This window comes from Callorhinchus milii, unplaced genomic scaffold (assembly GCF_018977255.1).
Source record: "Callorhinchus milii isolate IMCB2004 unplaced genomic scaffold, IMCB_Cmil_1.0 Scaffold22, whole genome shotgun sequence".
NCBI lineage: Eukaryota > Metazoa > Chordata > Chondrichthyes > Chimaeriformes > Callorhinchidae > Callorhinchus > Callorhinchus milii.
The window spans coordinates 3499127-3523305 of record NW_024704763.1 but is presented as its reverse complement, the minus strand read 5'-3'; the positions used below and the strand labels follow the sequence as shown (position 1 = coordinate 3523305).

Here is a 24179-nt window from a genome sequence, read left to right as displayed (position 1 = left end):
TTGGTTATGTTAACGCTTTGAGGTAGGGCAAAAAGAATTGAGAGCGGGGAATCCTGGATGATGTTACTCCTTCCTTGAAGTGGCTCCCACAGTAGGATGGGAACTCGGGGTCTCAAAGGTCTGCACTGCCCAGTTCCACACTGCACAGTGAATCAACTCACTGAGATAGCAGTGGTGCTTGATGCGAGCGCACCTTTTATCCACGCAAATAGCTAATGAGAGAATTGGCATTTTTCTCCCTTCAGAGTCAGCTATTTTCAGGAACCTGGTTTGTGGTGGAGGAACAGCTGCTTCTGGGTCAGGTGAGGGGAACCTGATAATTAGCAGAAAAAAGACGGAGCTGAAGTCGGAACCTGAAATGGGCAGAATGAGGCAACATCCTGATGTCAGCGAAAGCACAAAACTGTTCAAACACGTGCAACAGACACCTCGGTGAAACAAACAAGAGAGAAAAGCGGCACAAAGCAACTAGGCAGAGTTTAATTTGCAAGATTTTTAAAAAAAGAATTTGTAAACAGCAAATCTTACAGGTGCCCTGGAGTTGGTCTCCTGTACTCTGCTCAGACACCCATCTCCATTCGACTTCCGCGAATCTGGATTGTGGCCAAAGGATGTTCCTGATTGGAGATCAGCACTCGAGCCGGGGGCTAGAGGAAGTTGGGTACCTACAGGATTTATGAGTTACAAATGCTTCCTCAAATTATTATTATTTATTTTTTGATCAGCCAGGTATCGGAAACCCATCTCTACACATCCAAACCAAACTGAGAATCCATGCATCCCACTTACACATGGAAATACCAGAGACAGATTGTTGGAATGGAATGCACACTCTCTCTCTCTTTCTCTGCATTTACAAATTAAAAGCTCGAGCAATCTACTAAAGCTCTACACCAGCACTCCTCACATTTAATACAAACGCCACAAAGTGTACTCCAACCAACCAACTCTGCCTTCAGAGGAGTCCTGCATTTCGAGTGCCTGATCTTCGAGTGTTTTCTATTCTCCGCTCCAGCAGGGCTGCAGATCAGCAGATGCAGGTTCCCGCAGTGTTGGCTGTGTCCTGGCCAACAACCTGCCAGGTTAAAGAGTCTCACGCACACCTCATGGCTGTTCCTGGGACCTTGGTAATGTGTATATATGGCTGCCTCATTTGCCTACAAAACCACTCACTACATTTGACAGCAACCATAAGTTGTTTTGATGTGATAAAGTGCTATAAAAATGTAAGTCATTTCTTTATGTACAATAGACACCCATGAAGAAGGACTGGTACTGGGTTACTGAACTTGGATATCAGGAAAGCAAAGCTCTCGGCAGGTTCATGGGGCTGAACAGCATTAAGTCCCCCGGCACCACAATAATAATAATAATAATCCTTGCATTTGATATAGCGCTTTTCACGTCGGGAGGACGTCCCAAAGCGCTTCACAGAATATACTGTAAAGTGAGTTGACTGTATATTTGTAGGCGAACGCGGCAGCCAATTGCGCACAGCAATGTCCCACAAACAGTCATAGATTGAAAATGACCAATTTAATTATTGTTTTTTTTTTTGGAGGGATTATTATTAGGCGTGTGGAGTAAGGAAACTTGCCCAAGGTTTCGTCCTGCCTGGAATTGAACTCAGGTCTCTCGCTTGCAAAGCGAGTGCTCTAACCACTGAGCTACAGGACTCCACCCTGGGTACTTAAGAGACAACCAGAGCAGATTTGTGAAACTTTAGCTGACATTGAACTTTGGGGAAGCTCTGCAGACTATAAACAAGCAAACGTAGTTCACATAATTTAAGATTCCCTGGAACTGCAAGCTCAATAGCCTGACCTCAGTAATTAGAAAACTAATAGAAAGAATGATAAGCACTCAGTGAATTAATGAGAAAAGGTTCTGCCTGCTGTAGCTTTGAGCCATTCAGGCTAGAAGTTTATACTTGGTCTGTGCCGAATGAGTTGGTTTCAGTCAGTGCATCAGTCACGCCTGCAAATGGGGTTCAGTGTGATCTCGGGAGGAGACGATGAGCTCCTACTCTCCATCGCTATCTGGAGATCCACTGTTGGAAGGTGTGTGAATGGTGGGTGAGGATGGGATCAGATCATGCCTGAGGTACCGGAGGGAGACTCCAGAAACATCTCCAATAGGGGAGGAGATGGGCAAAAAAACATAATAGGGGATGGGAGAAATTTGAGACACTGAAGTCTGAAATCAGCTTACACTTTGCTCAGAAGGTTCAAAAGCCACAATGGAGCTTTACATTCAATGTCTAGGCAGGCACTCCAATACAGAGGAGTCTTGCATTTTGAGTCCCTGTCCTGTGAGTGAGACATTAAACTAGAGCTCCGTCTGCCTGTTTAGGTGCACGTTGAAGATGCCATGATGTCGTTCAGTAAGAGAAAGACGTTTCTTCCCAAAGTCATAACCAACGATCCTCCACATAAATTGTCATTAATTTCATGGCTGCTGTAGGACTTTGCTGTGTGCAAATATACTGGCATGTTCCCCTACAAATACACAGCCGCTACAAGTGCTCCGAGATATTATTCTATGTGAAGGCGGCTATCTAAAGGCGAGCTGCTGCTGCTGTTGTTGTTCTGGTCAATTACCTGTGAAGCGCTTTGAGATATTTTGACGTTATAGGCGCTAAATCAAATGCCAGAATTATTATAATTTTTTTTCCCGGTTTATGATGAAATAGAGTTGGTCTGCAGACTTCCCATCCATCAGAAACCCAATCAGCCGTCTCTCTGCAATGAACATCAGAACAGTGACAGGAGAATGTTCACCTTGAAACTTACATTGTTTGAGGTCTAACAAACATTTGTACGGAAAAAAACACAAGGCCTATAAATTATTTTTATCACTTCTAAACTCTACCGAGCTGCATTTAAATTGCAATTTTATTTCCCAAACCGCCACGACCTTGACTGTTTCCTCAGTCGATGTCTACAGGCTTTGCGGGGGAAGAGGCAGCTACCTGTCACGTAACAAAACAGCCTGGCTTTTCATCAACTCGTCTTATCTCAATAAAAGCACAAACACAGACACTCAGACGGGAAGAGTTACGCCTTACTGGGGGAAGGTCTGTCAGCCATCAGCCTCCTGTCGGACTTGCTAAACATTTTTCAGCGCAGTCAGGCTTGCACTGTCATAGCTTCAGAGAAATTACAACACAGAAGCAGCACATTGAGCTGTGCCGTGCTCACTCCTCCACTAATGCTATTCAAATGCTTTATCCCCATGGAGTCTGTACTTTTGCTGGTGGCTCGTCCTCTGAAGCTATTTACCCCAAACCCACACTCAGCACATGACTAGGGTGAGAAAGGAAATAAGGACCATTCTGTGTGTGGGGTGGGGGTGGGGGGGTGTCTTTAATATTCTGATCACTGGTTATCTTTTTTGCTATGTGGTTATGATCAGATTTCCTATTTAAACACTGGGTGAAAATGCAAGGTTTGGTAGCAGGCCCGTTGTGATAATTTTTAAATCAGTCTCACATCACACATTCTCAAGTGCCACCATTTTCATTCCAACCTCGCTGCCCCGTGCGCCCCATTCCTCGCGTAGTGCAATATTTGGCCCAAGCTCAACTGCGATTGAATGGCAAGATAGCAGAACAGAAAGAAAGTCTTCAGTTCAGGAGCCTGTGGCACCCACTAGTTATTCAGATCACATCTGCCAATTTCCCTTTCCATTTTCTTGTGAAGTGCAGAATAAAATCCAACCCAACATTTTCCTTTTGCAGATCATTGCAGCTTTGCCACTACCCACCCACCCCACTGCCCACCCTCCCTCCCTTCCCCACATCTTTTGTGGAGTCAAACATTAAATTCCGCTCTGTGTTTCAATGGAATGTTTCCTTCCGTCTCCTCACCTGTGTTTCCATGGAGATGCTGAGTGCCAGCCCCATTTTCAGCCTCAATTACTGCACCTTTTGCAAGTGTTTTGTTTGTTCTCTGCTTGAAGACTGATTTATTGCCACTGAATAACTCCCTAGATATTGAATTATTGATATTTAAAAATGTTGGAACTGAAAGTTCAGACTTGCATGTTCAATGGGGGAATGGGAGGAGTGGGGGGATTCTCTGATTGAGTCTAATAACACCGTGTTATAGATTTTTCTATTAAGTAAAACAACTATTATTGATTCTATGATAAATGGCTAAATATTTATTTCTGGTCAATGGGAGATGGCTATCTGTGGACTGCGCAGTTGAAAAAGCAACTTATTCACAAGGATTCCAGTCTGAGGTGACGAAATATCCTCATGAAGTATCGCCTGCTGGAACTCACTGAATCAGTCATCGTTAACATAAATGAGAGCGTCGGGGAAAATCAAACTGGAATTACAGAGATCGGCTCCTGAAAAGCTGAGCATTGCTGAAAATGCTTCACCAGATCCAGCAGTGATGGATTGCTCTGTTTCTCTATGCTATCGCTCCAATCCTCTCCCCTCCTCTCCTAAAGGTACTGATGTGGTGGAGCAATGTCCTAAGTACCTCAACCAAAAGTCCTTTCTTTACTCAAGGCTGATTCTCCAGATAAGATCTTAAACTGGTCTCACCTTCGTGTCCTCAGGTGGATAATAATATTGTGAAAGAGAAGGGAGTTCCTCCCAGTGTCCTAGCCAGGACCCCTGTGATTCTTGTTTATCTATATTAACTGTTTTTTGTAGATAAACGCACAGCAATTTTATGCACAGTAAGGTCCCACAAACAGCCACGAAGAGACTAATCAATTGCCAAGTGCTTTGAAATTTTTCATTTCAAATGGAACGGAACATTTAACTTTAGGAACAACCTCTTTATCCTATGTGAAGGGCACACTATAAATGCATAGATATGTGTGTTTCGCAAACCTGTGGAAGGGGAAGGGGTAGGTACCAGCTTATTACATGATTTTTTTTAGTAAACATAGCCATAACCATTGCTTTGGTAACAAGTTTGGAGGTTTTCAGGAATGGGAGCCTCAATTATAAGTTATGAAGTAAAACTGTCTTAAGAGTAAAAGAACTGTAGTGTGAAAAAAACCCCAAAGCTCTTCAGAATTTTCCAGGAAATGAAGAAGAAAGGAGTGTGTATGGTGTGAAAGCCTGGCACTCCGAGCGAGTGAATTAACTGGACAGTGAGCAGAGCCTGGTCAACTGATCAACCTGCTGACCTGACCGACCTTCTGGCAGCTCCAATCACAGTCTGGTCCACACTCTTCATTCATCCTGTCAGCTCCCATCACCTCACTCAGCCCTCAGCCAACTCAAGATGAAGAATAAACGAACAGAAGATTTCTTTACAAAAGGCGGAGCTTGTCTAGCTCAAGGAGTGCTTTAATTGAGAGATAGATCTCTTCGCACCCCGCTGTGTACCTGCACTCGTGTGTTTTCTAACCAAAAACACAGCTAAGTGAAACTGCACATTTTTTAATAGAGCCCATGTCTCAAAACGTTTTATAGAAATTACCAAGTCAAGTGCAGGGACTTGTTTTTTCAGGGAACACTTGTCAGCTAATTTGTGCACAGCAAAATCCCACATCTAGCCATCAGGTGAATAACAAATGAATATAATCCGAAGGATTTTTGATCGACATTGGGAGAAACTCTCTTCTCTTTTCCAGTAATGTCTAGAGATGTTTGATGCCCATTTTGATCAGTCAGACTGTAGATCAGTTTAACATCTTCTCCAGCTCTTCCCCAATAATGCGAGTTCAATTCCCAATTGAGGGAAAGGGGGGGGGGGGAGGGAGGTTGGTGGGGTGGAAAGGCTTGAACCCACAACCTCTACCCGAGAGGCAGGAATGTTGTTGACTTAGCCATGCTGACCCATTACATTGAAACATTATGGTCACCCAAGTATTGGGAACAAAGCTGTTTGGTCAAGTTGGCGATGAATGCTTTTTCATCTCTGTTCCAACACCTGCCAGTCAGATTTGGAACCCATGCAGAAAGCTGACAAATGAAGGCAGCAGTGTGCCATGCAGGACTATCACAGCCGCATAGTGCTCAGAGCTCTCTGCTTGAACCAGCTTTCAGAACTTAATAAAGCAGCCACAGCTGCAACATTGCTCATTCAACACATACTGAGCTCAACAACTTTAAGAAAATACAGACCCTTAAGTGTTCTTCCTCTTGCTTGCATCATTCACTTAATGATGAAGTCACACAGCGTAAACTCTTCCTCATCTACTTAAAACAATTCAATAGCGGCTTTTCCTGCGACTCAGTTGGTATAAGCCATTGATTACGGTACTGCCGATCTTTAGTCTCACTGTGTTAGCCAAGGCAGCGGTTAGATGATGAAATAACCTGCTGACACTCACTTTTAAGGCTCACGTGGTTTGAACCCTGAGTCTAGGTTGACAGTCCAGGGTCAGTGGAGGAGCACTGCATTGTCAGAGATGCTGTCCTTCAGATGTGACATTTAAACCAAGATCTCATTGCAGTTTTAGATGGGCATCAAAGACTTCTTGATGATACTGGAAAAGAGAATTTCTACTGGTGTCCGAGCCAACAATCTTTTACTTAAGTTGGTCATTCACTTCAAGGCTGTTAGTGCGGTCTAGCTATGCACAAAACGACTGTTGCGTTTGTCCATAAATACAAAGTCACTATACTTAACTGCAATTTTCTGTGTAGCACTTTGTGCCTTTGGTGTTATAGGCGCTATATCGAATGGTAACATGCCTGAGATACTAAGAGACGTGCAGACAGGAACTGATCACGAGTACTTCAGTGAGTCTTTGGTGGGGGGGTGGGGGGTGGGGGTGTGGATGATAGAACAGGAACGGTGGGGGAGTGAAGAAAACTCCAAACCAAACTTCCTTCACGTCTGTAGCAGCACAGTAATAAACCTCGCACAGATCCCTACAGACCATGATAAATAGCATGCACGCAGATGGATCAAAGCAAGATTCAATCAATTTGGAACTCCATCTGCCTGAGGTACATCATCAATCTGCAAGCTGAAGCTCGACCTGCTCGTTCAGCTCCACATGTGTTAATAAGACTGAGTCTCTGTCGAAAATAATGTGCGCTTATCAGAAATAGGACTCAGTAACCTCTCCAACATTTCACCTCTCGGTTTCTTGGCTCTCAAGGAACAACTTTGACGAATGCCAACTTGCACTGATATAGCGCCCCTCACGCAAGGTAGCATCTCGGAGCGCTTAAACACTCCGGTAGGAGCAGGGATCAAGCAGTGAGGCTCAAGCTCCTGGGCATCAAATGCAATTTTCATTCAACCATCAATAGCCTCAAGTTGTCCAAACACTGACCAAGGTTCCAGTTCAAAGTACTGAAGAAAGGGTTTGAAACGATGCATTGGGAGAGGCCAGAAAGTCACTCTCATCATAGAATATCATTCTGTGATCAACAATCCAAACAACTTCCCTGCCTCTCACCCCTCTCCCCCATGGCCTCGCTGTGTCAAATTCTGCGCACAGTTTCCTATTCTAACTCATTCTTTCTCCCCCCAGAGTTTCCATGCAGCGGAAGTCCTCCCCTCTTTCTTATAACCTTAAAAGATTGGTTTACACATCCCCCTCATCTATTCCTAAAGGAAACATTTCGTATGGGGTTTGGTTTTGTGGGCATCAACCACTCTGCAATATCTCACCTAACAGAGCACACTCATGTGCAAGAGAGCACCATAGCCAAGTGGGATCCTGTCTTCACTCAAGCACCATCCAGTATGGGGGGGTGGGGGGGCAGGGGAGGTTCACCAGGTGAGTTATCTTCACTCCTCCTTCTGGCCGATGGGAATCGAGGGCAAATGCAGTAATTTCACGGCTGCTCTGGCTGAGGTTTGTTGGCTCGGTACTGATCAGGGATCAAGCTTTCCCATTCTGTCCAGCTTAGCTCTAATGCTTGGCTGTGGCTTCATCCAAATGGGGAGACATCCAGAAGCTTTTAGTTCACCACATACCAGCAAGACATTGTGTAGTAGCAAGACAAGAAGAAGAATACGCAACCCCCCATATTATATATATATATATATAAAAACAGCATTTAATTCAACCAAATACCAGTTAGATCTAGAGTTGGCCATTGTGTCAGTGAACTGGTTCGTAACCAAATGAGTTTTACCTGCAAACGCTCGGGAGATACGGTCCTTCTTCCACTCCCAGGGCTGGTCGTATTCGTCCGGGGGCCTCTCGTCGTCTTCGGGGAGGCGGCTCTCGCGGGGCCGCTGGCCGGCCGGCTTCTCCGTGTCTGAGTCGGCTCCGTTCTCTTCCGGCTCGTATGGCGTGTCATAGAGGTGCAGGGGTTTGTTGGTCGGTGCGTCCTTTGAACCTCTTCTGCGGATTTCTGTGTAACAGATACAAGATAACAGTAAAATCAACTACTTGAATTTCTATGGTGGATAGCGTTTCAACATATTGCACGTTGCAACTTTTTTTATATTAAAAAGTCAAAAAACCTTATCCCTCAGGAACATCCCAACAACTCACACCCCAGAGTGATCCAACAAGAGCCTCTACACCTCAAAAAGAAAAAGGGCTTTTCTCCTTGTGGCAAACATTCCTCTCCAGGTTAATATGGCCATTCATCACATGGCTGTGTGTGGGACATTGCTGGCACAAAAAGACTACAGAATCTGCCTGTAAAGGCAAGTCACTACACTTGACAGGCACTATTTCTAAACACAGCATCTGCCCGAATCAAATCTCATTAATTACCCCGTAAACTTTACCCCTGTACCTGGACCAAGCGTCTCTGTACACGGCCTGTGAGATTTCTGAATCATACCAGCAGCTTTTCAACATCGTCTAACCATGAACTAACAACAACAACTTGTACTGATACAATCCCTCCACCCAGGATAGCATCTCAGAGTGCTTAATAGTGGTGGAGCCTGATTCCGAGCCGGGGGGAGGGGGAGTGGGGAGGTGGCCATAAGCACGGTCGAAGAGTAAAGTTTTCAGATGGGACTTGAAAGAGGAGGACGAGGGGGGCAAGGTGGAGGGATTGAGGGAGAGTGTTCCAGAGTTTTGGGGCTTAGTGGCTGAAAATGTGACCTGCGATCGTGGGGCGGAGGGTGCGAGGGACGAGCAGGAGCCCGGTGCCAGTCGAGTGGAGGGGCCAGGTGGTGGATCGGGGAGTGAGGAAGTCGGAAAGGTAGGGAGGTGCCAGGGAGTGAATGGTTTTGAATAAGAGTGTGAGGATCTTGAAGCTGATCAGTTCGGTGATGAACATTAACATGCCACATTTGCGCACGTGCACACACATATACACAATCAATTACCCCAAAATGACCTTTATGTCACAACACATTATTGATGACTGACTCCTTCAGCGCACTATTAGCAGCGAGCAACACATCTTCAGCAAGACTGTGTGGGGAGACATGGCCTGTGTGTGTTGAGGGGGGTGTTGCATGTTGCATCAATTGTTTCCGCTTAATAAAGTGATGCAGCTCCCTGTTTATACACTCCCCCATGACTGACTGAATCACCTTCACTCTCGTTCAATGCAATAAAGAACGTCAATGGTGGGGTGGGGGAGCGAGGCATGTGCATTGCCAAGAGCACACAAAGTGCATCTCCTGGGTTCAGGGCACAGCAGCATCTGCTGCATTTATAGGCAGCTAAACGCGCAGAAGGCATAAAATGCAACCATTATGTCTGCTCCCCCCCCCCACCTGAAAAAGGACAAGGAGCAGGAGAGCGCCTGAAGGCACAGACCGCTCGATACAATGTCAGCATGTTTGTTCCTCCGCAACTGGGGAGAAAATTAAACTGCTTCAAGTACAGGTGTAGCCTCGAGGTTCAAATATATTAATCTGTCAGCACGAACACAAGGATTAATTAGGTGCAACACCGCCGTGCCTTCGCAACCAGACAACACACTCAACTAACTGCAGCAGCTGAATGCTTGCACCGACCGGGATGTGAGCTGGGCTCCGAAATCTGCCTGAGTCAACTCTATTCAACGCACAATAAATCGCTCACACGAAGGTCAGCATTTCTGCAAGGATGGCCTAAAGTTTGCTACTCAAGTTTCCTATCATAGGAATAAAGGCAGAAACGAAAGGGTTTTTTTTGTTAGAGACCTCACTGAAGCATCTGAGTTGCAGGTCATTTGGCGTCTGGAGAAACTACAGAGGGTCAACCGTGTGTGATTGGAGGGGAGAGCACGTCGAGGGCTTACGGGACAGGGCTCATTGTTCCTTGTCAGTGGGGGTGAAGGGGGAGAAAAAAAAGAGAGGAAGGTTTGCTAGTGGGGGAGAGGGGGGAGGTCTTGGCGCATTTGTGTAACTCTAATAAAACGTCATGACTACCGTACATTGAAGAAACACTCAACATCTGACCATCCCCTTCACACACATGCCTCCTCCCCTTCTCCACACACACCCACCGTGCTGTGGAGGCACAGTGTAACAGTACTGAAGTAAAAGTGCACAGCTGTTCCAGTGGGGATGGAGACAGAGGAGGAGAGGTCCACATACAATTAAATTACAACATTCACCAGCTGCCGTTCCACTTCCCCTGACACATATCCAATTAGATTCCATGCAACCTTGTGACTCCATAGAATCATGCAAATATCAGGAAGATTTACAAAAGTGAGTGGCAAATTGACGGCCCAATTCCAGCACTTAGACTACAAGCTACGGCGAGGTGTTTTTTTTAAAAAAAGGTTAGGTTCGCTTTGTATTTTCTGTTCCTTTTCTTATTTCGCTCTTTGTCGTGTTTCACTGTAATGGCCCTCCCTTTCTGATTTTCCGCCCTGTCCCACAATCCACCCAAAAAACAAACTCACGTTAAGGCTGTTTGCAGGGCACTGCTGTGCCAAATTGCATGTCAAGTTCACCTACAAAATATAGTCACTATACAGTATATCCCTTGAAGCACTTTGAGACTTCCTTCCGACATGAAAGCTGTTATTTCAAATGCAAGGATTATTATTCTTTCATGTGAAAGGTGCTTTTTGAATTCAAGTTGTTGTTACTGACACCCCCTGCCTTTACATGCTATGGTTTGAACCAGGAGCTCACTTCTGCACAGATCCTGCAATAAGTGCTGCTCACCACTCGAGCAAACCTCATCCAAAAACTGAATTGCAAAAAAAAGTGATAAAAAATCAAATCTACAAGTTTCACAAAGACAGTGAATGACACTCAGGAATTCTTTAAGGTGGTTAGATTTTTGAAAACTCTGCATTTCCCGCTTTTCAGATCAATACTTGTCAAAGACCCCGATGCCAAGCGAGTGATTCTTTCACAGATGCATCCTATATGAATTATTAATTTCACGGCTTGCGAGAAACAAATATCTTTGAAGAGCAAATTCCCTCGGAACAAAGAGCTCCACATCGTAAGTATAAATAGAATCTAACGTCAATAACATACTGGAATAAAAGATGTACTTTTATTTGTCCTGCTGCTATACAGTGACAGCAAAAAGCTCTCTATGTCGGTCACCAATTCTCAGCTCTGCAGTGGCGTGCCTTTCAGCTGCTCCAACTACTTTTCATGTTTCAACGCTGCAAGTGTCACATTGAGAACAACCAACGTAGGCTGGAACCTCACTCTTATGCCTCCTTCCCACTCACACTGAATACAGAGCAAAGAGATAATAAAGCATATACAAGTCATCAGTCAGGCCACAGTTAAAGGACTGGGACTCGTTCTGGGTGCTTTAAGAAGGCTGTACTAAGGAGATTCAGTTGGGATACCAGTTTTTGGGGGTTGGGGAAAGGGTTAACTTGTGAAGGAACAAGAGAATCTAGAGCTGTTTTCATTAGTATATAGAAGGTTGGAAGGAGACCTAATAGGTGTTCAAAACTAATAGGGGGTTTCTAAGGTGAAAGAGAAGCTATTGTCACTGGTCGGTCAGTAGCTGGAGGGGGAGGTTAGGATTTCTTTTTCAAAAAAGGTCAAAAGGATAATGGAATACACTATCAAATTCTGTGGATGAAGCAAAATCCATAATAGCTTTTAAAAGGGAAAATTGGACAAATATCGGAGAAGGGAGAACTTACATTTAAAAGGTTGTGGCGAAAAGGCAGGGGGATAGGATTAAACCGAGAGCTCGTATGGAGAACTGGCATTGGCTTGATGACTGATGGATACAATTTACATTGTTTACACTGCTGTGGGACACTACCCTGCGTGAGAGGCGCTATATAAATGCAAGTTGCCGTCGTAATCGCATCCTAACACTCTGAGGTGTGATGAAGATTAATCAAAGTCAATTCCAATATTTCTGCATTTTCTGAACCACATCTTCCGAGAACCTCGGAACCTGAATCTCAAGCTTCTGTATTTTATTTTGAAACGGAATCAACTACATAATGCCTCTGATCACAAATCTGAAGTTTTTAACATAAACAGGACAATCTTAATCTGTAAGGATGCTCGGGAAAGCTTCATCTCCTCCAGTGAGATGAGGTCTGACGTTCAGCCACCTGGGTTAATCCCCGTTGGAACTCTGCTCCGGAATCTGATCACATTAGAGCAACGTTCCCAAGAGTTGGTGTCATGCATATCCGGCAGTTACAAAAGCAGTTCCCGGTATTTGTGCACCTCAGATTCGTTTTTAAGGAATCTCATTAATTGCCCACCCCCACACACACACACTCTTGATAGTAGCCGGAGGGATCTATATCAAATACACTAACAATAAGATGAGTAGCCATTTAATTTGAATTAGGGCTTCAGATGAGAAGGGATTTTTTCCCCCGCAGCATTGTGGAATGGACTCCCAACTTTTAGAAACACAGAAGTTAAACTAAAATCTGTGTGTATATCAGGTCAATACAGGATCTGTGCAGAGAAGCATGATTGAGTTGCTGAGACATTGGAAGTGTTAGGATAAGGAAAGCAACTGGTTAAGAGTACATCAATCTAACACGCGGGAACTCTGCTTCAACACAATCTACAGTCCAGCCCCCCTCCTACCTCTCCCTCACCCCCAAAAATGTGAGGTGATAGATATTTCAGAGTTTTGCTGGATCTGACAACTGAGGAGGCGGGGAACAAGATTACAGAAGCTTCACAGCAGAATGCATGCCAGATAACTAGAAAATTGAGATAGCAGCAATCAGCCTGCCAATCCTCATCACTTCGGTTTTTTAACACCAAATAGCTTTGACAGGTACTTTGCTGTGCCTCCAACGCAGAGTTATTGCACACAGGTTCGGTTTGCAAATACATGGTCTGAGATTCGGTGAATGCTCCCTTTGCACAGCCCATGGACTGGTCCAGCTATTCATAAAGCGGTCAGTCCAAGAATTATTATTGTAAGCATATTTATGGGAGCCTTATCACATTGATCGGTCCCAAAGCTCTTCACAGGTTTTTAAAATATCACAGGATTCAAGAGACTATATTGTAGACAACCACAGCAGTCATTTGGTACAGCAATGTTCTACAAACAACAACAAGATGAATGACAATTAATCCAACCATAAGAATAAAACAAATGGGAAATGTTCTCAGTCCGACCTCAAAAAAACTGAAAGATGTCAAGCTGGCAGAATATTTACACTTTCTTTCTTTCCCCTCTCCACGGAAGGTATTGCTTGGGTTAAAACTGGATACTTACGTTTATCAAAAGCACTTTAGCAAATGCTTCACTGTTTGCCGTTTCGAAGTGGAAATTGGAAGGGAAAGCTCTTATTTATAGTAACAGAGCAATCCTTCATTGTGTCATTGTCCTGCCCATGTGATGGTTGATGAAACTTGATGAACGAGTCCAGCTTGAATCAATATCTTCATCAATTGAAAAATCCATCCCAGCTTGGCTATTACTGGTTTCCACCTCTTGAGTTTAGCTAGTTAGGATAGTGTGTGAGCACACACTAGGCCTCAAGAGAAAAATCTACTTTTTGAAATCCACCTTCAATAAATTATTTGGGAATTAACTGTACGTTATGTGATAAAATATCAGCTTAAGAATAATCCTCACATATCAACAGGGTGTTGTTGTGGAAAGGGTCAGTTGCTGATGGGATTCCTTAACAGCGCCTCGGTGTTTAAATGGGCACTCCTTCAAGGAACCAGAGATACATCATCCGGATGCACATAATTAGAATGATATGATGCGCGATGGATCATAGCACGAATGCACAATTGTAGGAGGATATTGCCAATTCTGTTTAAATTTTGAGAGAGACTGCCACAGCTAAACCTAACTATCTCACCCTTACAGTCACATAGCATCGGAGGGAAATCAGGGGTAACCGAAAAACTCTGAAGATAATAAAGACACCAGCTTGAACATCACAAACTTGGCACTGAAACAACTTTAACGACCTTGAGGGGTCTGTTGATGAAACTGATATAGGCGGTGTAGTGTCCCTGTTCATCTAACAACCCTCCAAGAGAGTCTCAGATGGATCGGAGTCCTGTAGCTCAGTGGTTAGAGCACTCGCTTTGCAAGTGAGAGACCTGAGTTCAATTCCAGACAGGGCGAAACCTTGGGCAAGTTTCCTTACTCCACACGCCTAATAATAATCCCTCCAAAAAACCAAAAACAATAATTAAATTGGTCATTTTCAATCTGCGACTGTTTGTGGGACGTTGCTGTGCGCAATTGGCTGCCGCGTTCGCCCACAAATATACAGTCAATTCACTTTACAGTGTGTTCTGTGAAGCGCTTTGGGACGTCCTCCTGACGTGAAAAGCGCTATATCAAATGCAAGGATTATTATTATTATTATTATCAGTGGTCTGTGCTGCAATAACTTCTCAATCAGGGCACAATGAGGCATTATGATTGGCCTTAGAAAAGAGTTTTAACAAATCCTCAGCCTTTTTTTTCTGACTGTAGTCGTGGGAGATAGGAAAGTTAGTGGTAAAGGAATCTAGCACATACTCACTTTGGATTACAGAAAGCGCTTAGAAACACAAAAATAACAGCACAGAAGGAAGCCATTTGGTCCAAGGAGCCTATTCTGGTGCTAACCTTGCTTTGCTGTAGCCAACTACTCTAATCCTAAATTGATCTAGAATGCAATGACAATCCTGGGAAAGTTTATTGATTAAAGGATAGAGCTTGGAGATTCGCTTGATCAGCTTTCTCCCCAGAGGTTTAGTTTGCATGGAGTCAATAACTTGTTAGTAAAATGCATCTGTCCTTCCTCCAACGGATAGTCCCAGCTGTTACATGAGTAGTGGACAGCAATAAAAGAAAACCTATCTTGCACCATTTTAATAATCCTTCCATTTGACCTAACACATTTGACATAATGTCAAGACATCCCTAACTTTTTTTGCGGGTAATTGCTGTTAAATGTAATGACTGTATTTGTAGAAAAGCCACCACCATCACTGCCCACGGAAGAGAATGTGAAATAAAAGACCAATTTATCTGGAGATTATTGGCCAGGACGTTGCCATCAGAAAAGCACTGCTGGCCCAAATACTGCATTAAATTATCAACCCAGAGTATGAGCTCAATGTTCCGACACAGGGCTTGAATCTACAAACTTCTGACCCAGAGGGGCGATTGCTACTTAGCCAGGCTGACAGCTGCACTCAATGCGTCACACACAGCTCTTGAAACTCCCACTGAAAATTCAGTGATGAAGCAATCTACAAGCAGCAGTGCAGAAATACGCAGGAGGAGAGGAAATGATTCCACTGTTCAACCTGACAATACTTTTTTTTTAGAAATTGTACATCTAAATGTGTAATTTGGGCGTGTGAATTGATAGATATTCTCTGTACAAAGTGCTGTCTTTGCTAAGAATGTGGCTTTTATTGTATGGGATAATAACATTCTTTTATGCCCCATGAAAGGGTGACCGTTTGCTGGGAAGCAGAACAGCTTCAAGGGGAATGTTTACTTGACCAAAGAGTATCCACTACTGATTTGCAAATGAATTACAGGCAAGGCTCTGCACAAAGCAGACTCTTCGAAATGCAATTCCTGAGAATGAAATTTTAGCCCAAAGTAAGAAACGGTTATCACCAACCTTGATTTTTATTGCTGCCAATTCCAAAATACCAGCGATCATTGATCACGACACAAGGTGAGCTGCTTTGGTGCGGTTATTGAGTCCGAATGGTGGGAGGGAGCTAAATTATCAATACATTAATCAAGAAGGTGCCAAATCTGTATGTGTAAGTTACCTCCCTTGAGCCTGGGTCAGCAATCCTCTACTGAAGATATCACGGCTCTTAATAAAAAATACAAGTAATACTGCGACCTGCATTTGATTCACTGCCTCATCAAGTTAAAATAGCTCTGAAGTGAGCAAGTTATTTCGAAGTGTAACGACCTGCCGCACAGGCAAATGCAACAGCTAATCTGTGCCAGAAGCATATCACGCACACAGCAATGAGATGAATGGCCGAGATCATTGTGCTAACATTTTCAGTTCACAAAGATTTGGGGAAATTTCTGAAAAATCGGTCTGAATTTAGAAACCAGTTTTCCCACCGTTCGTAAAATGAGTTTTGGAAAAATTCTACACAATCTTAAATTTTAAGACAGGGATTTCAAGGCTAAGATGGTGAGAACTTTCAGGCCTTTGACGATACATTCAGGCAGAGTTCCTGATCGGGAGGGAGGAGATGGAAAAGGCGCGAGCATCTCTATGCTGTATAAGTAATGTAGGCCAATGTTTATTGCTGTATATTTAATCACAATTAATCAGAGTGTGACAAGCTCTGTAATCTAATTCTCGCCTGTGCACACAGCACCATAGAAACCACAGTATTGTCGGAAATACGGTGCAATAATGTACAAGGTTTAGAGGCTTTTAGCAAAATGAATAAACTGTACGTTACTCTTCAAATCAGCAACAGTGTCATTGCTTTAAGTACATATTATTAGAACACAAAATGATCTGACCCAACAGCTGCCCCTCTAGTTACAGTATGATGGACGCTCAGATTCCTTAGCTCAGCGGGTTGAATATCTGACTTGTATTAGAGGTTTGAGTTCAAATCCCGGATTCCCAACACTACACCTGGTATTGGAGCCTAAAATGTGCCATTTCAAATATGATCCCTTAATTAGCCATGGAAATTCAAACAGCCATTTAAAATAGTTGCGTTTTAGTTCCCAGTAATTAGCTGCAAAGCATTGAGCGACGTTTTGCACTGGAAGGCACTGGAAAACCCTCATGTTCATTCTTGGATCATTAAAATCCTGCCACAACCTCATCTCACCCGACCTCTGCACAGCAAACATCTATTTGCTTCACGTCCATCACCTGAGATGCCCCACTATCGATTGGTGGGCCATTCTGTGTGGAATTGCATCCTGGAGTTCCTCTGCCTCAATCCCTCCCTCCCCACCTTGAATGCCAGACTTTTCTTTTCAACTGTGCTTTTGGTCACCTTTCCCCACCCTCCCCCATCTTCCTGAGCTCTACCTGCTCCTAGTTGGCTCTGTGAAGCATTTTGAGATGCCCTCCTGACCTGAAAAACACTGTTTAAATGAAAAAAAATTGTTGTTGTGGAACATTCAGCACCTTAATGAGGGCAAAATTCATTAAAAGCAAAGACGCTCATTAACGATCATGGGAGTTACACACCAGTTGTGCCCGAGCCAGGGGAAGCTTTACTCACAGTTTAGCACATCTCACGCCTTGTCGTAGTTACAAGCAGGTATTAGTGATGTCCTTCACGGTTTTGTGCTTTGAGTGACACTGGACATTAACAGATGGAGAAATACCATGAAAAGACATCGCTGCCACATGCCGCCGCTCACCACATACATATTGCACAGCTCCAGCAGGGGCTACATCGCTGGCTGTGTGCCAGCTGTGTTACTCATGGCTCAGCGGGCCAGAAAATCGGAAAAAGTCAATGTTTTTCATTTAATCCACCAATTACTGGGAGTTGTTCAATGCAGATTCGTACGGCTTTTAAAAGGAGGTAAGTGTGAGGAGCCTACAAGCCAAACTCAAGTTTCACCTTTGACCTGAGAAACGAGTACTTTTAAATTTTAATTGCTAAGTTGTGTTTTTTCCCCTCCCGACAATTTCTCTCCTCTTTCCAAATTGTTGAATCTTTCCGGGTGAGGGCTGGGGGTGGGGTGGGGGGAGGGATGGGGTTCTGACGGGTGCCTTCAGTGGCGGACTGGCTCTCCAAAAGGATGGTCAGATAAAATGGGAGTTCTGAGTCAGGATAAAACCTTTGCGCGTTTAAAAACTTTGTCGGGGCTTAAATGGAACTTCTGAACTAGGCTGCACCGGGTGGTAAGCATTGGAGCCATTCGCGGGGGCCCTCGTGAAATTACCCAATTTACTATATACCCGGCCCACCCCTGGGTGGCCTTACCTCACCCATCGTGCATCAGGAAGCTGCTTGAACCTTTTTTCCTCCCTCTCTCTTCTCCCTGGTCCAGGGACACCGAGGCCAAACGCTGAATGTTGCCCTAGCTGCAAGCAGCCAAAACAGTAAACCTAGGTCCTGCCTGAACACTACAGCTCAATTAAACCCGGGATAGCTTCACCATCTTCACCACCAGCTTTCAAGAAAGCTTCTCAAATTCAAAGCTTCACAAAGCCACAAAATATCTAGTTGCAGGAAGCCGAAAATAATCCAACTCTTCAAATCAACCTGATTTTTTTTTTTTAATTTTGTAGATTACCCTATAATTTTGTTTAATTACAGAGGGAAAAAAGATCCTCACATATGCAGTGGCTGGGGGTAAATCCTCACATATGCAGAGCTCACATCACATACTTCACCCCAAAAAGCAGAACGGCAAGTTGCATATTGAAGCAACAGTCTGAATTTACCACTGCACGGAATATATACACCCAGCACCCAATTTAGCAGTTAACTGTAAACCTCGTCATGGTGTTATTATGCCTTAGTGTCTTCATAAGGAACAAAGGTAGGTATAGAAATTCCCAATATGGAAAATAGGAGTCACAGGTCTTAAATAAGAAAGAACTTTCACTTTTATAGCACCAATATCACAAAATGCCTCAAAGAACTTCACAGGTATTTACTGTCATGTGTGGCGAGCGGCTATTTGTAGGTAATGTAGCAGCCATTTTGCACACACAACAACAACAAGATTCCATTTATAGAGCGCCTTTCACGTTGGGAGGACCTCCCAAGGCATTGGACAGTTGGGTCAGGACCCGAGCAGGGGGGAAATGGTCAGGGTGAGGGGAGGGAAGGGAGGGAGCAAGGAGGGTGTAGAGAGTCGATAGGGGAGCTGAAGGCACAGTCAACGAGAAAGATCTTGAGACCGGCCTTGAAGGAGGAAAGGGAGGAAGCAAGGCGAAGGCACTGGGCGATTGAGTTCCAGAGCCTGGGTGCTGAGAGGCTGAAGGCCCGGCCACCGATGGAAGGGTGGTTGGGGCGGGGGATGTGGAGCAGACCGGAGCCAGAGGAACGGAGGGTATGGGCAGGTAGGTAGGGGGATAGTAGGTCGGAGAGGTAGGAGGGAGCGAGGCCGTGAATGGCCTTGTAGGTGAGGATGAGGATCTTGAATTCGATCCTCTGGGGGATGGGGAGCCAGTGGAGGCGAGCGAGGGTGGGAGTGATGTGGTCCCGAAGCCTGGTGCAGGACAGTACACGAGCTGCAGAGTTCTGAATGACCTGCAGCTTGAGGTGCGGAGGCGCTGACGTGAGCCTATCAGGAGGGTCTCAGTTTTGCGTACGTTGAGCTGAAGAAAGTTGTCTCTCGTCCAGGACTCGATGCCGGACAGGCAGGCTGTCAGGACATCGGTGGTCGTGGAGTTGAGGGTAGAGGAGAAAAGGTAGAGTTGGGTGTCATTCGCATACGTGTGGAAGTTAACCCCATGTCTGCGGATGATGTCACCAAGGGGGAGCATATAGAGGGTGAAGAGGAGGGGACAGAGCCCTGAGGGACACCGCACGAGACAGTGCGGGGGCTGGAGGAAAAGCCGTTTGTGGAAACAAAATGAAGACGGTGGGAGAGGTAGGACCTAAACCACTCAAGGACAGGGCCTTGAAGGTTGAGGTGGGAGGACAAGCGGCGGAGGAGGATAGCGTGGTCGACTGTATCGAATGCTGCCGATAGGTCGAGGAGGACAAGGAGGCAGAGGGAGCCCTGGTTGCAGATGGTCAAGATGTCATTGGTGACCTTGACCAGGGCAGTTTCTGTGCTATGGGCAGCACGGAAACCCGACTGAAGGGGTTCGAATAATGCATGGGTGGAGAGGAAAGAGCGCAGCTGGGAGGCGACAACTCTTTCAAAGACCTTGGACAGGAAGTGGAGGTTGAAGATGGGCCGGTAGCTTGATAGCTGCGCGCATCAAAGGAGGCTTTTTTTCAAAGTGGGAGTGATGATGGCAGTTTTTAGGGGAATGGGCACGGAGCCAGAGGAGAAGGACAGGTTGATGATGTCTGTGATAAGTGGGGCGTAAGAGATAAGGAGTGGAGTGGGGATGGGGTCAAGGGAGCAGGTGGTGGGTTTCAGGGACAGGATGAGTTTGGTGACAGAGGGTGGAGAAACGGGTTTGAAGGTGTGTAGGGGAGGATGGGTAGGAGTCGGAGTGTGGGAGGGAAGGGGTGTGGGGTGGGAGGAAGTTGGAGAGGGAGTGACCGCGGAGCAGATTCCCTTGATTTTGGATTCAAGGAAATCCAGCATCTCCTCGCAGTGAAGGTTGGAGGAGATGACCTGCGCGGGGTGGCGGGGGGACGGAGGAGTCGGGATGTGGTAGAAAACAGAAGCCTGGGGTTGTTCTTCGCCTCCAGGATTATCCTGGAGTAGAAGGACAACTTGGCCGAGGCTAGAGTGGAACGGTAGATTTTGAGGAGGTCCAGCCAGATTTGCCAGTGGACCATTAGGCCAGATTTGAGGCAGTGTGGTCAGCGGCCCGCACCTGGCTCTTCAGTGAGCGGAGGTGGGTGGTGAACCAGGGGGAGGAGCGAGAGTAGGAGACAGTACGGGAGGTGATGGGGGCAAGAGTGTCGAGTGTGGAGGAGAGGGTGTTGTGGAGGAGGGTGAGAGCAGAAGAGGGGTCAGTGAGGGTTGAAGGACAGAGGGGGAGGAGTTCAGAGGACTCCAAGGCAGCGGTTAGGGATTGTGGGGGTAACTTCTTCCAGGGGCGGTAGAAGATGGTGGTGGGTCTGGTGGAGGTGGAGAAGGGGGTGGAGGTGGTGAAGGAGATGAAGTGGTGATCGGAGATCACTGCAAGATCCTACGAGCAAAGATAAACTGAATGACTAATATACCTCGAGGATTGTTGGCGTGAACCCTGGGAGAAGCTCCCAGTTCTTAACCAACAGTGTCACAGGAAATCAACCTTGTTCAGAGCCAGAAACCTACTTTGGCCAGGAGAATCTCTGTAGTTTTCTGCTTCCTGTCCCAGGCAGTACATTTTCTCAGCAGCTCTACAGCAGCAGAGACGGAGAGCAGATCCCTTTCCAGTTTATGATTCTTGCTCAGCAAAGTGCAGCTTCCCTCCAACAACATGACACGGGGTTAAGTAACTGCACAGATAACGGTCAATCCCCTTTAAGACACCCACAGAATCGCAGAGCTGAGTGCCAGACACAAATCATTAAGACTCAATAAGCTTGAGGATTACTGGGAGTGCACAGAGTTCAGTAGATTTCCCACACGCTTAAAAATAACTCCTTCTGTATTCACAGCATCCTTAGGAGCCTTGTCGGTAGTTTGCAGAATTTGGTTTTCACCTCAATGTACCTTATACAATTACAAGCAGAATGTCATACCTAATAGGTTCAATATTAAAAAAATACAATCAGACTCTGTGTCATTTTATGCTCGTTTTCACGCAGAAAAAATCTCCACCATTATTAAAACAATCCTTAGTTATGTTTATTTCATATTTTTAAGCGGTGGTGGGGGTGTAGGCGCGGAGAGAGCGTACTCTATGCCAGAAAAATGGGATCAATACATATTTGGAACTCACAAGAGTTTGGTTTGGAGATGAGTTTCCGTGACTTTCTGCCACACGAAATAAAAATATGTGAAAACATCATAAATAAAAGAAATGACGCCTTTCATCCTCGCGGTGTGGCTGCCCAACGCAACAGCAATTCAAATCAGAAAGCAGAGTTTCCAACGTGCCTTAACATTTGTCACAAGATAACAAAGCGGCGGAGATTTAATGTCAGGAAAGATCTTATTTGCAATCGCTTTTAAAGCAAAGACACTAAGCCACCAGGACCATAACCAGATCATGCCTCCCAGCTATGTGTATATGTTGTGACTCCTGAAGTATTTCCAGCTGGATTCAAAGTGCCCGGCAACATATTACATCTCCAGCTTTCCAATTTCCTTTCCCAACTACTCACTGCACAGCACTTAGGTTGACGTCTTTTGCCATGTTAGAGAGGATCAAAAGCTCTGTGGAATGTCACAGTGCTAGGAATTTAATGTCAAGGAAGTATAATATTGGTAAGCACAATTACAGTCACTACACTCAACAACAATTATCTGTGTAATGTTTTGAATCATTCTGATGTTACCTCGCAGGCCAGCTGTGGTGTGTGTTTTTTTTAATAAAAGCGACTCAGTCATTCCACTGAGGGTGGTGCTCGGGATGTGAATACAGGATATGAACTACTGACCTGCACATCATCTATTCCGAGCGTCACAATGTAGTTAACGGAACAGCTAATTTATATAGAGCAGCAGTTAATCAAGCTTCAAATTAAAGGACACAATATCCTGGCTGGAATGACGACCTGCATTAAATACATCTGTTCCCCTGATATCTACACAATCTGAAGCTGAGAGTAAGATACGTTGGCGGGTTTTTTCAGGGCAATATGTTTACAGAGAAGGAACGAACATTATCCACCACCCCCCCCCCCACCGCCCACCACCACCACCATGTGGGGAAATCGCACAACACTAATGCTCAGGGAGAGGAGTGATGCAGCTCGAGGCATTCAGCCTGTGTGACAGGGACTCAAGGAGTACAAGTAGTGCTGCAGTATTTCTGAGAGTGGCCCTCAAGTAAGACTCTGCCTAGATGACGCTCGATAGTGAGTGGGTGACACTGGTCTGGGGCGAGAATAATCAGTGAATTGTAAGGCAGCGACCATCCAAAGCATGAAACAGATTACACTGGGAACAGTGAAAGGAAAACTTGAGCAGGCATCCGACATCTGAACCACAAGATAAGATTATAAAGAAAGAACTTGATTTTGAGATTTGATAAGGTGCTATACAAATTCATTTACAAGTATTGTTATGTGGAATGATTATTTTGTCGGCAAACATAGCAGCCATTTTGCACACAGCAAGGTTCCACAAGCAGTCATGAGCTGAATGACTAACTTTTCTGAAGGTTTGTTGGCCAGGACAAATTTCCTTCTCTTTTCCATCGTGTCCTAGGCTTTTTAACGGCCATCTGAAGCACAGCAGATAAGACCTCAATTAACGTGTCATCCGAAGGCCTCTCTGACAATGTAGAACCGCCCCCCACCCCACCCCATTGGAGCGCCAAACTAGACTATGGATCCCAAGGTACCGAGGACAGCTGAACAAAATATGAGTTTATATATTCAATCATTAGGAGCACATCCTTTTCTTCTAGGCCAGTGGTGGCCAAGCTTTTGGCCAACACAAAAGAACATCGAAATAACAAAATAGCGTAGATTTATGCCAAAATTGTGAAATTGTTTTTTGAAGTTTTTTCAATCAAGAAACATTTATTTTGTTGGCCAACTAAAGAGACTTGCCACCACTGTTCTTGGCCCATTGAAGCAGAGTTGCCAGAGATCACATTCCGCACATTTGGTTACCAGTATGATTAGATCGTTACGGATACTGCATTGTTGATCCCATTATACACTAAACCCCCCCAAAAAGCACCAAAGAATGAGCCACAGGAACCATTTAACAAGCACTAATACCCTCTTTATTCTGTAGGAAGTGAAGTAATAACGATGGAGCCAGATTTATAGGTCATGCTCCAATCACATTGCCCAAAGGCCAAACTGAGCTTGACAGATATCTGATGTAGATTTAATGTTCTATTCCATTCCCCCCTGTTCATAGTTATTTACCCTCTCCAGGATCACATGTCAAAACTGTGAACTTGGGCCAGGCGTTGGCCATAGAGTTGTACCGCAGGACGAGTCCGAGCCTTTGGAGAGGAAGGAAGAAAATTCACACGGGAAGGATATACATTTGGCTGGCGTTACAGATTATATTTGAATTGATAAATGCATCTGCCAACATTCAATAGAAAAGAGACTGTCCCTTTAAGGCTAGTTCTGCTGTTGCTGAACGCTCCTGGATGCTGGTTAGATGTCATAGCTGGAGTGTGG

At 45.0% G+C, this 24179-nt stretch overlaps 1 protein-coding gene across 2 annotated transcripts in view; it reads right to left on the bottom strand.

Annotated features, from left to right (window-relative positions):
- The window catches only part of LOC103189473 (SH2 domain-containing adapter protein F), an 81379-nt gene that overhangs the window by 37386 nt on the left and 19814 nt on the right, over nt 1-24179 (bottom strand). For both annotated transcript variants that reach the window (XM_042342962.1, XM_042342963.1), the window contains exon 3: nt 8072-8293. In XM_042342962.1, the coding sequence (XP_042198896.1) occupies nt 8072-8293 (222 nt within the window). The remainder of the gene's footprint in view (nt 1-8071; nt 8294-24179) is intronic.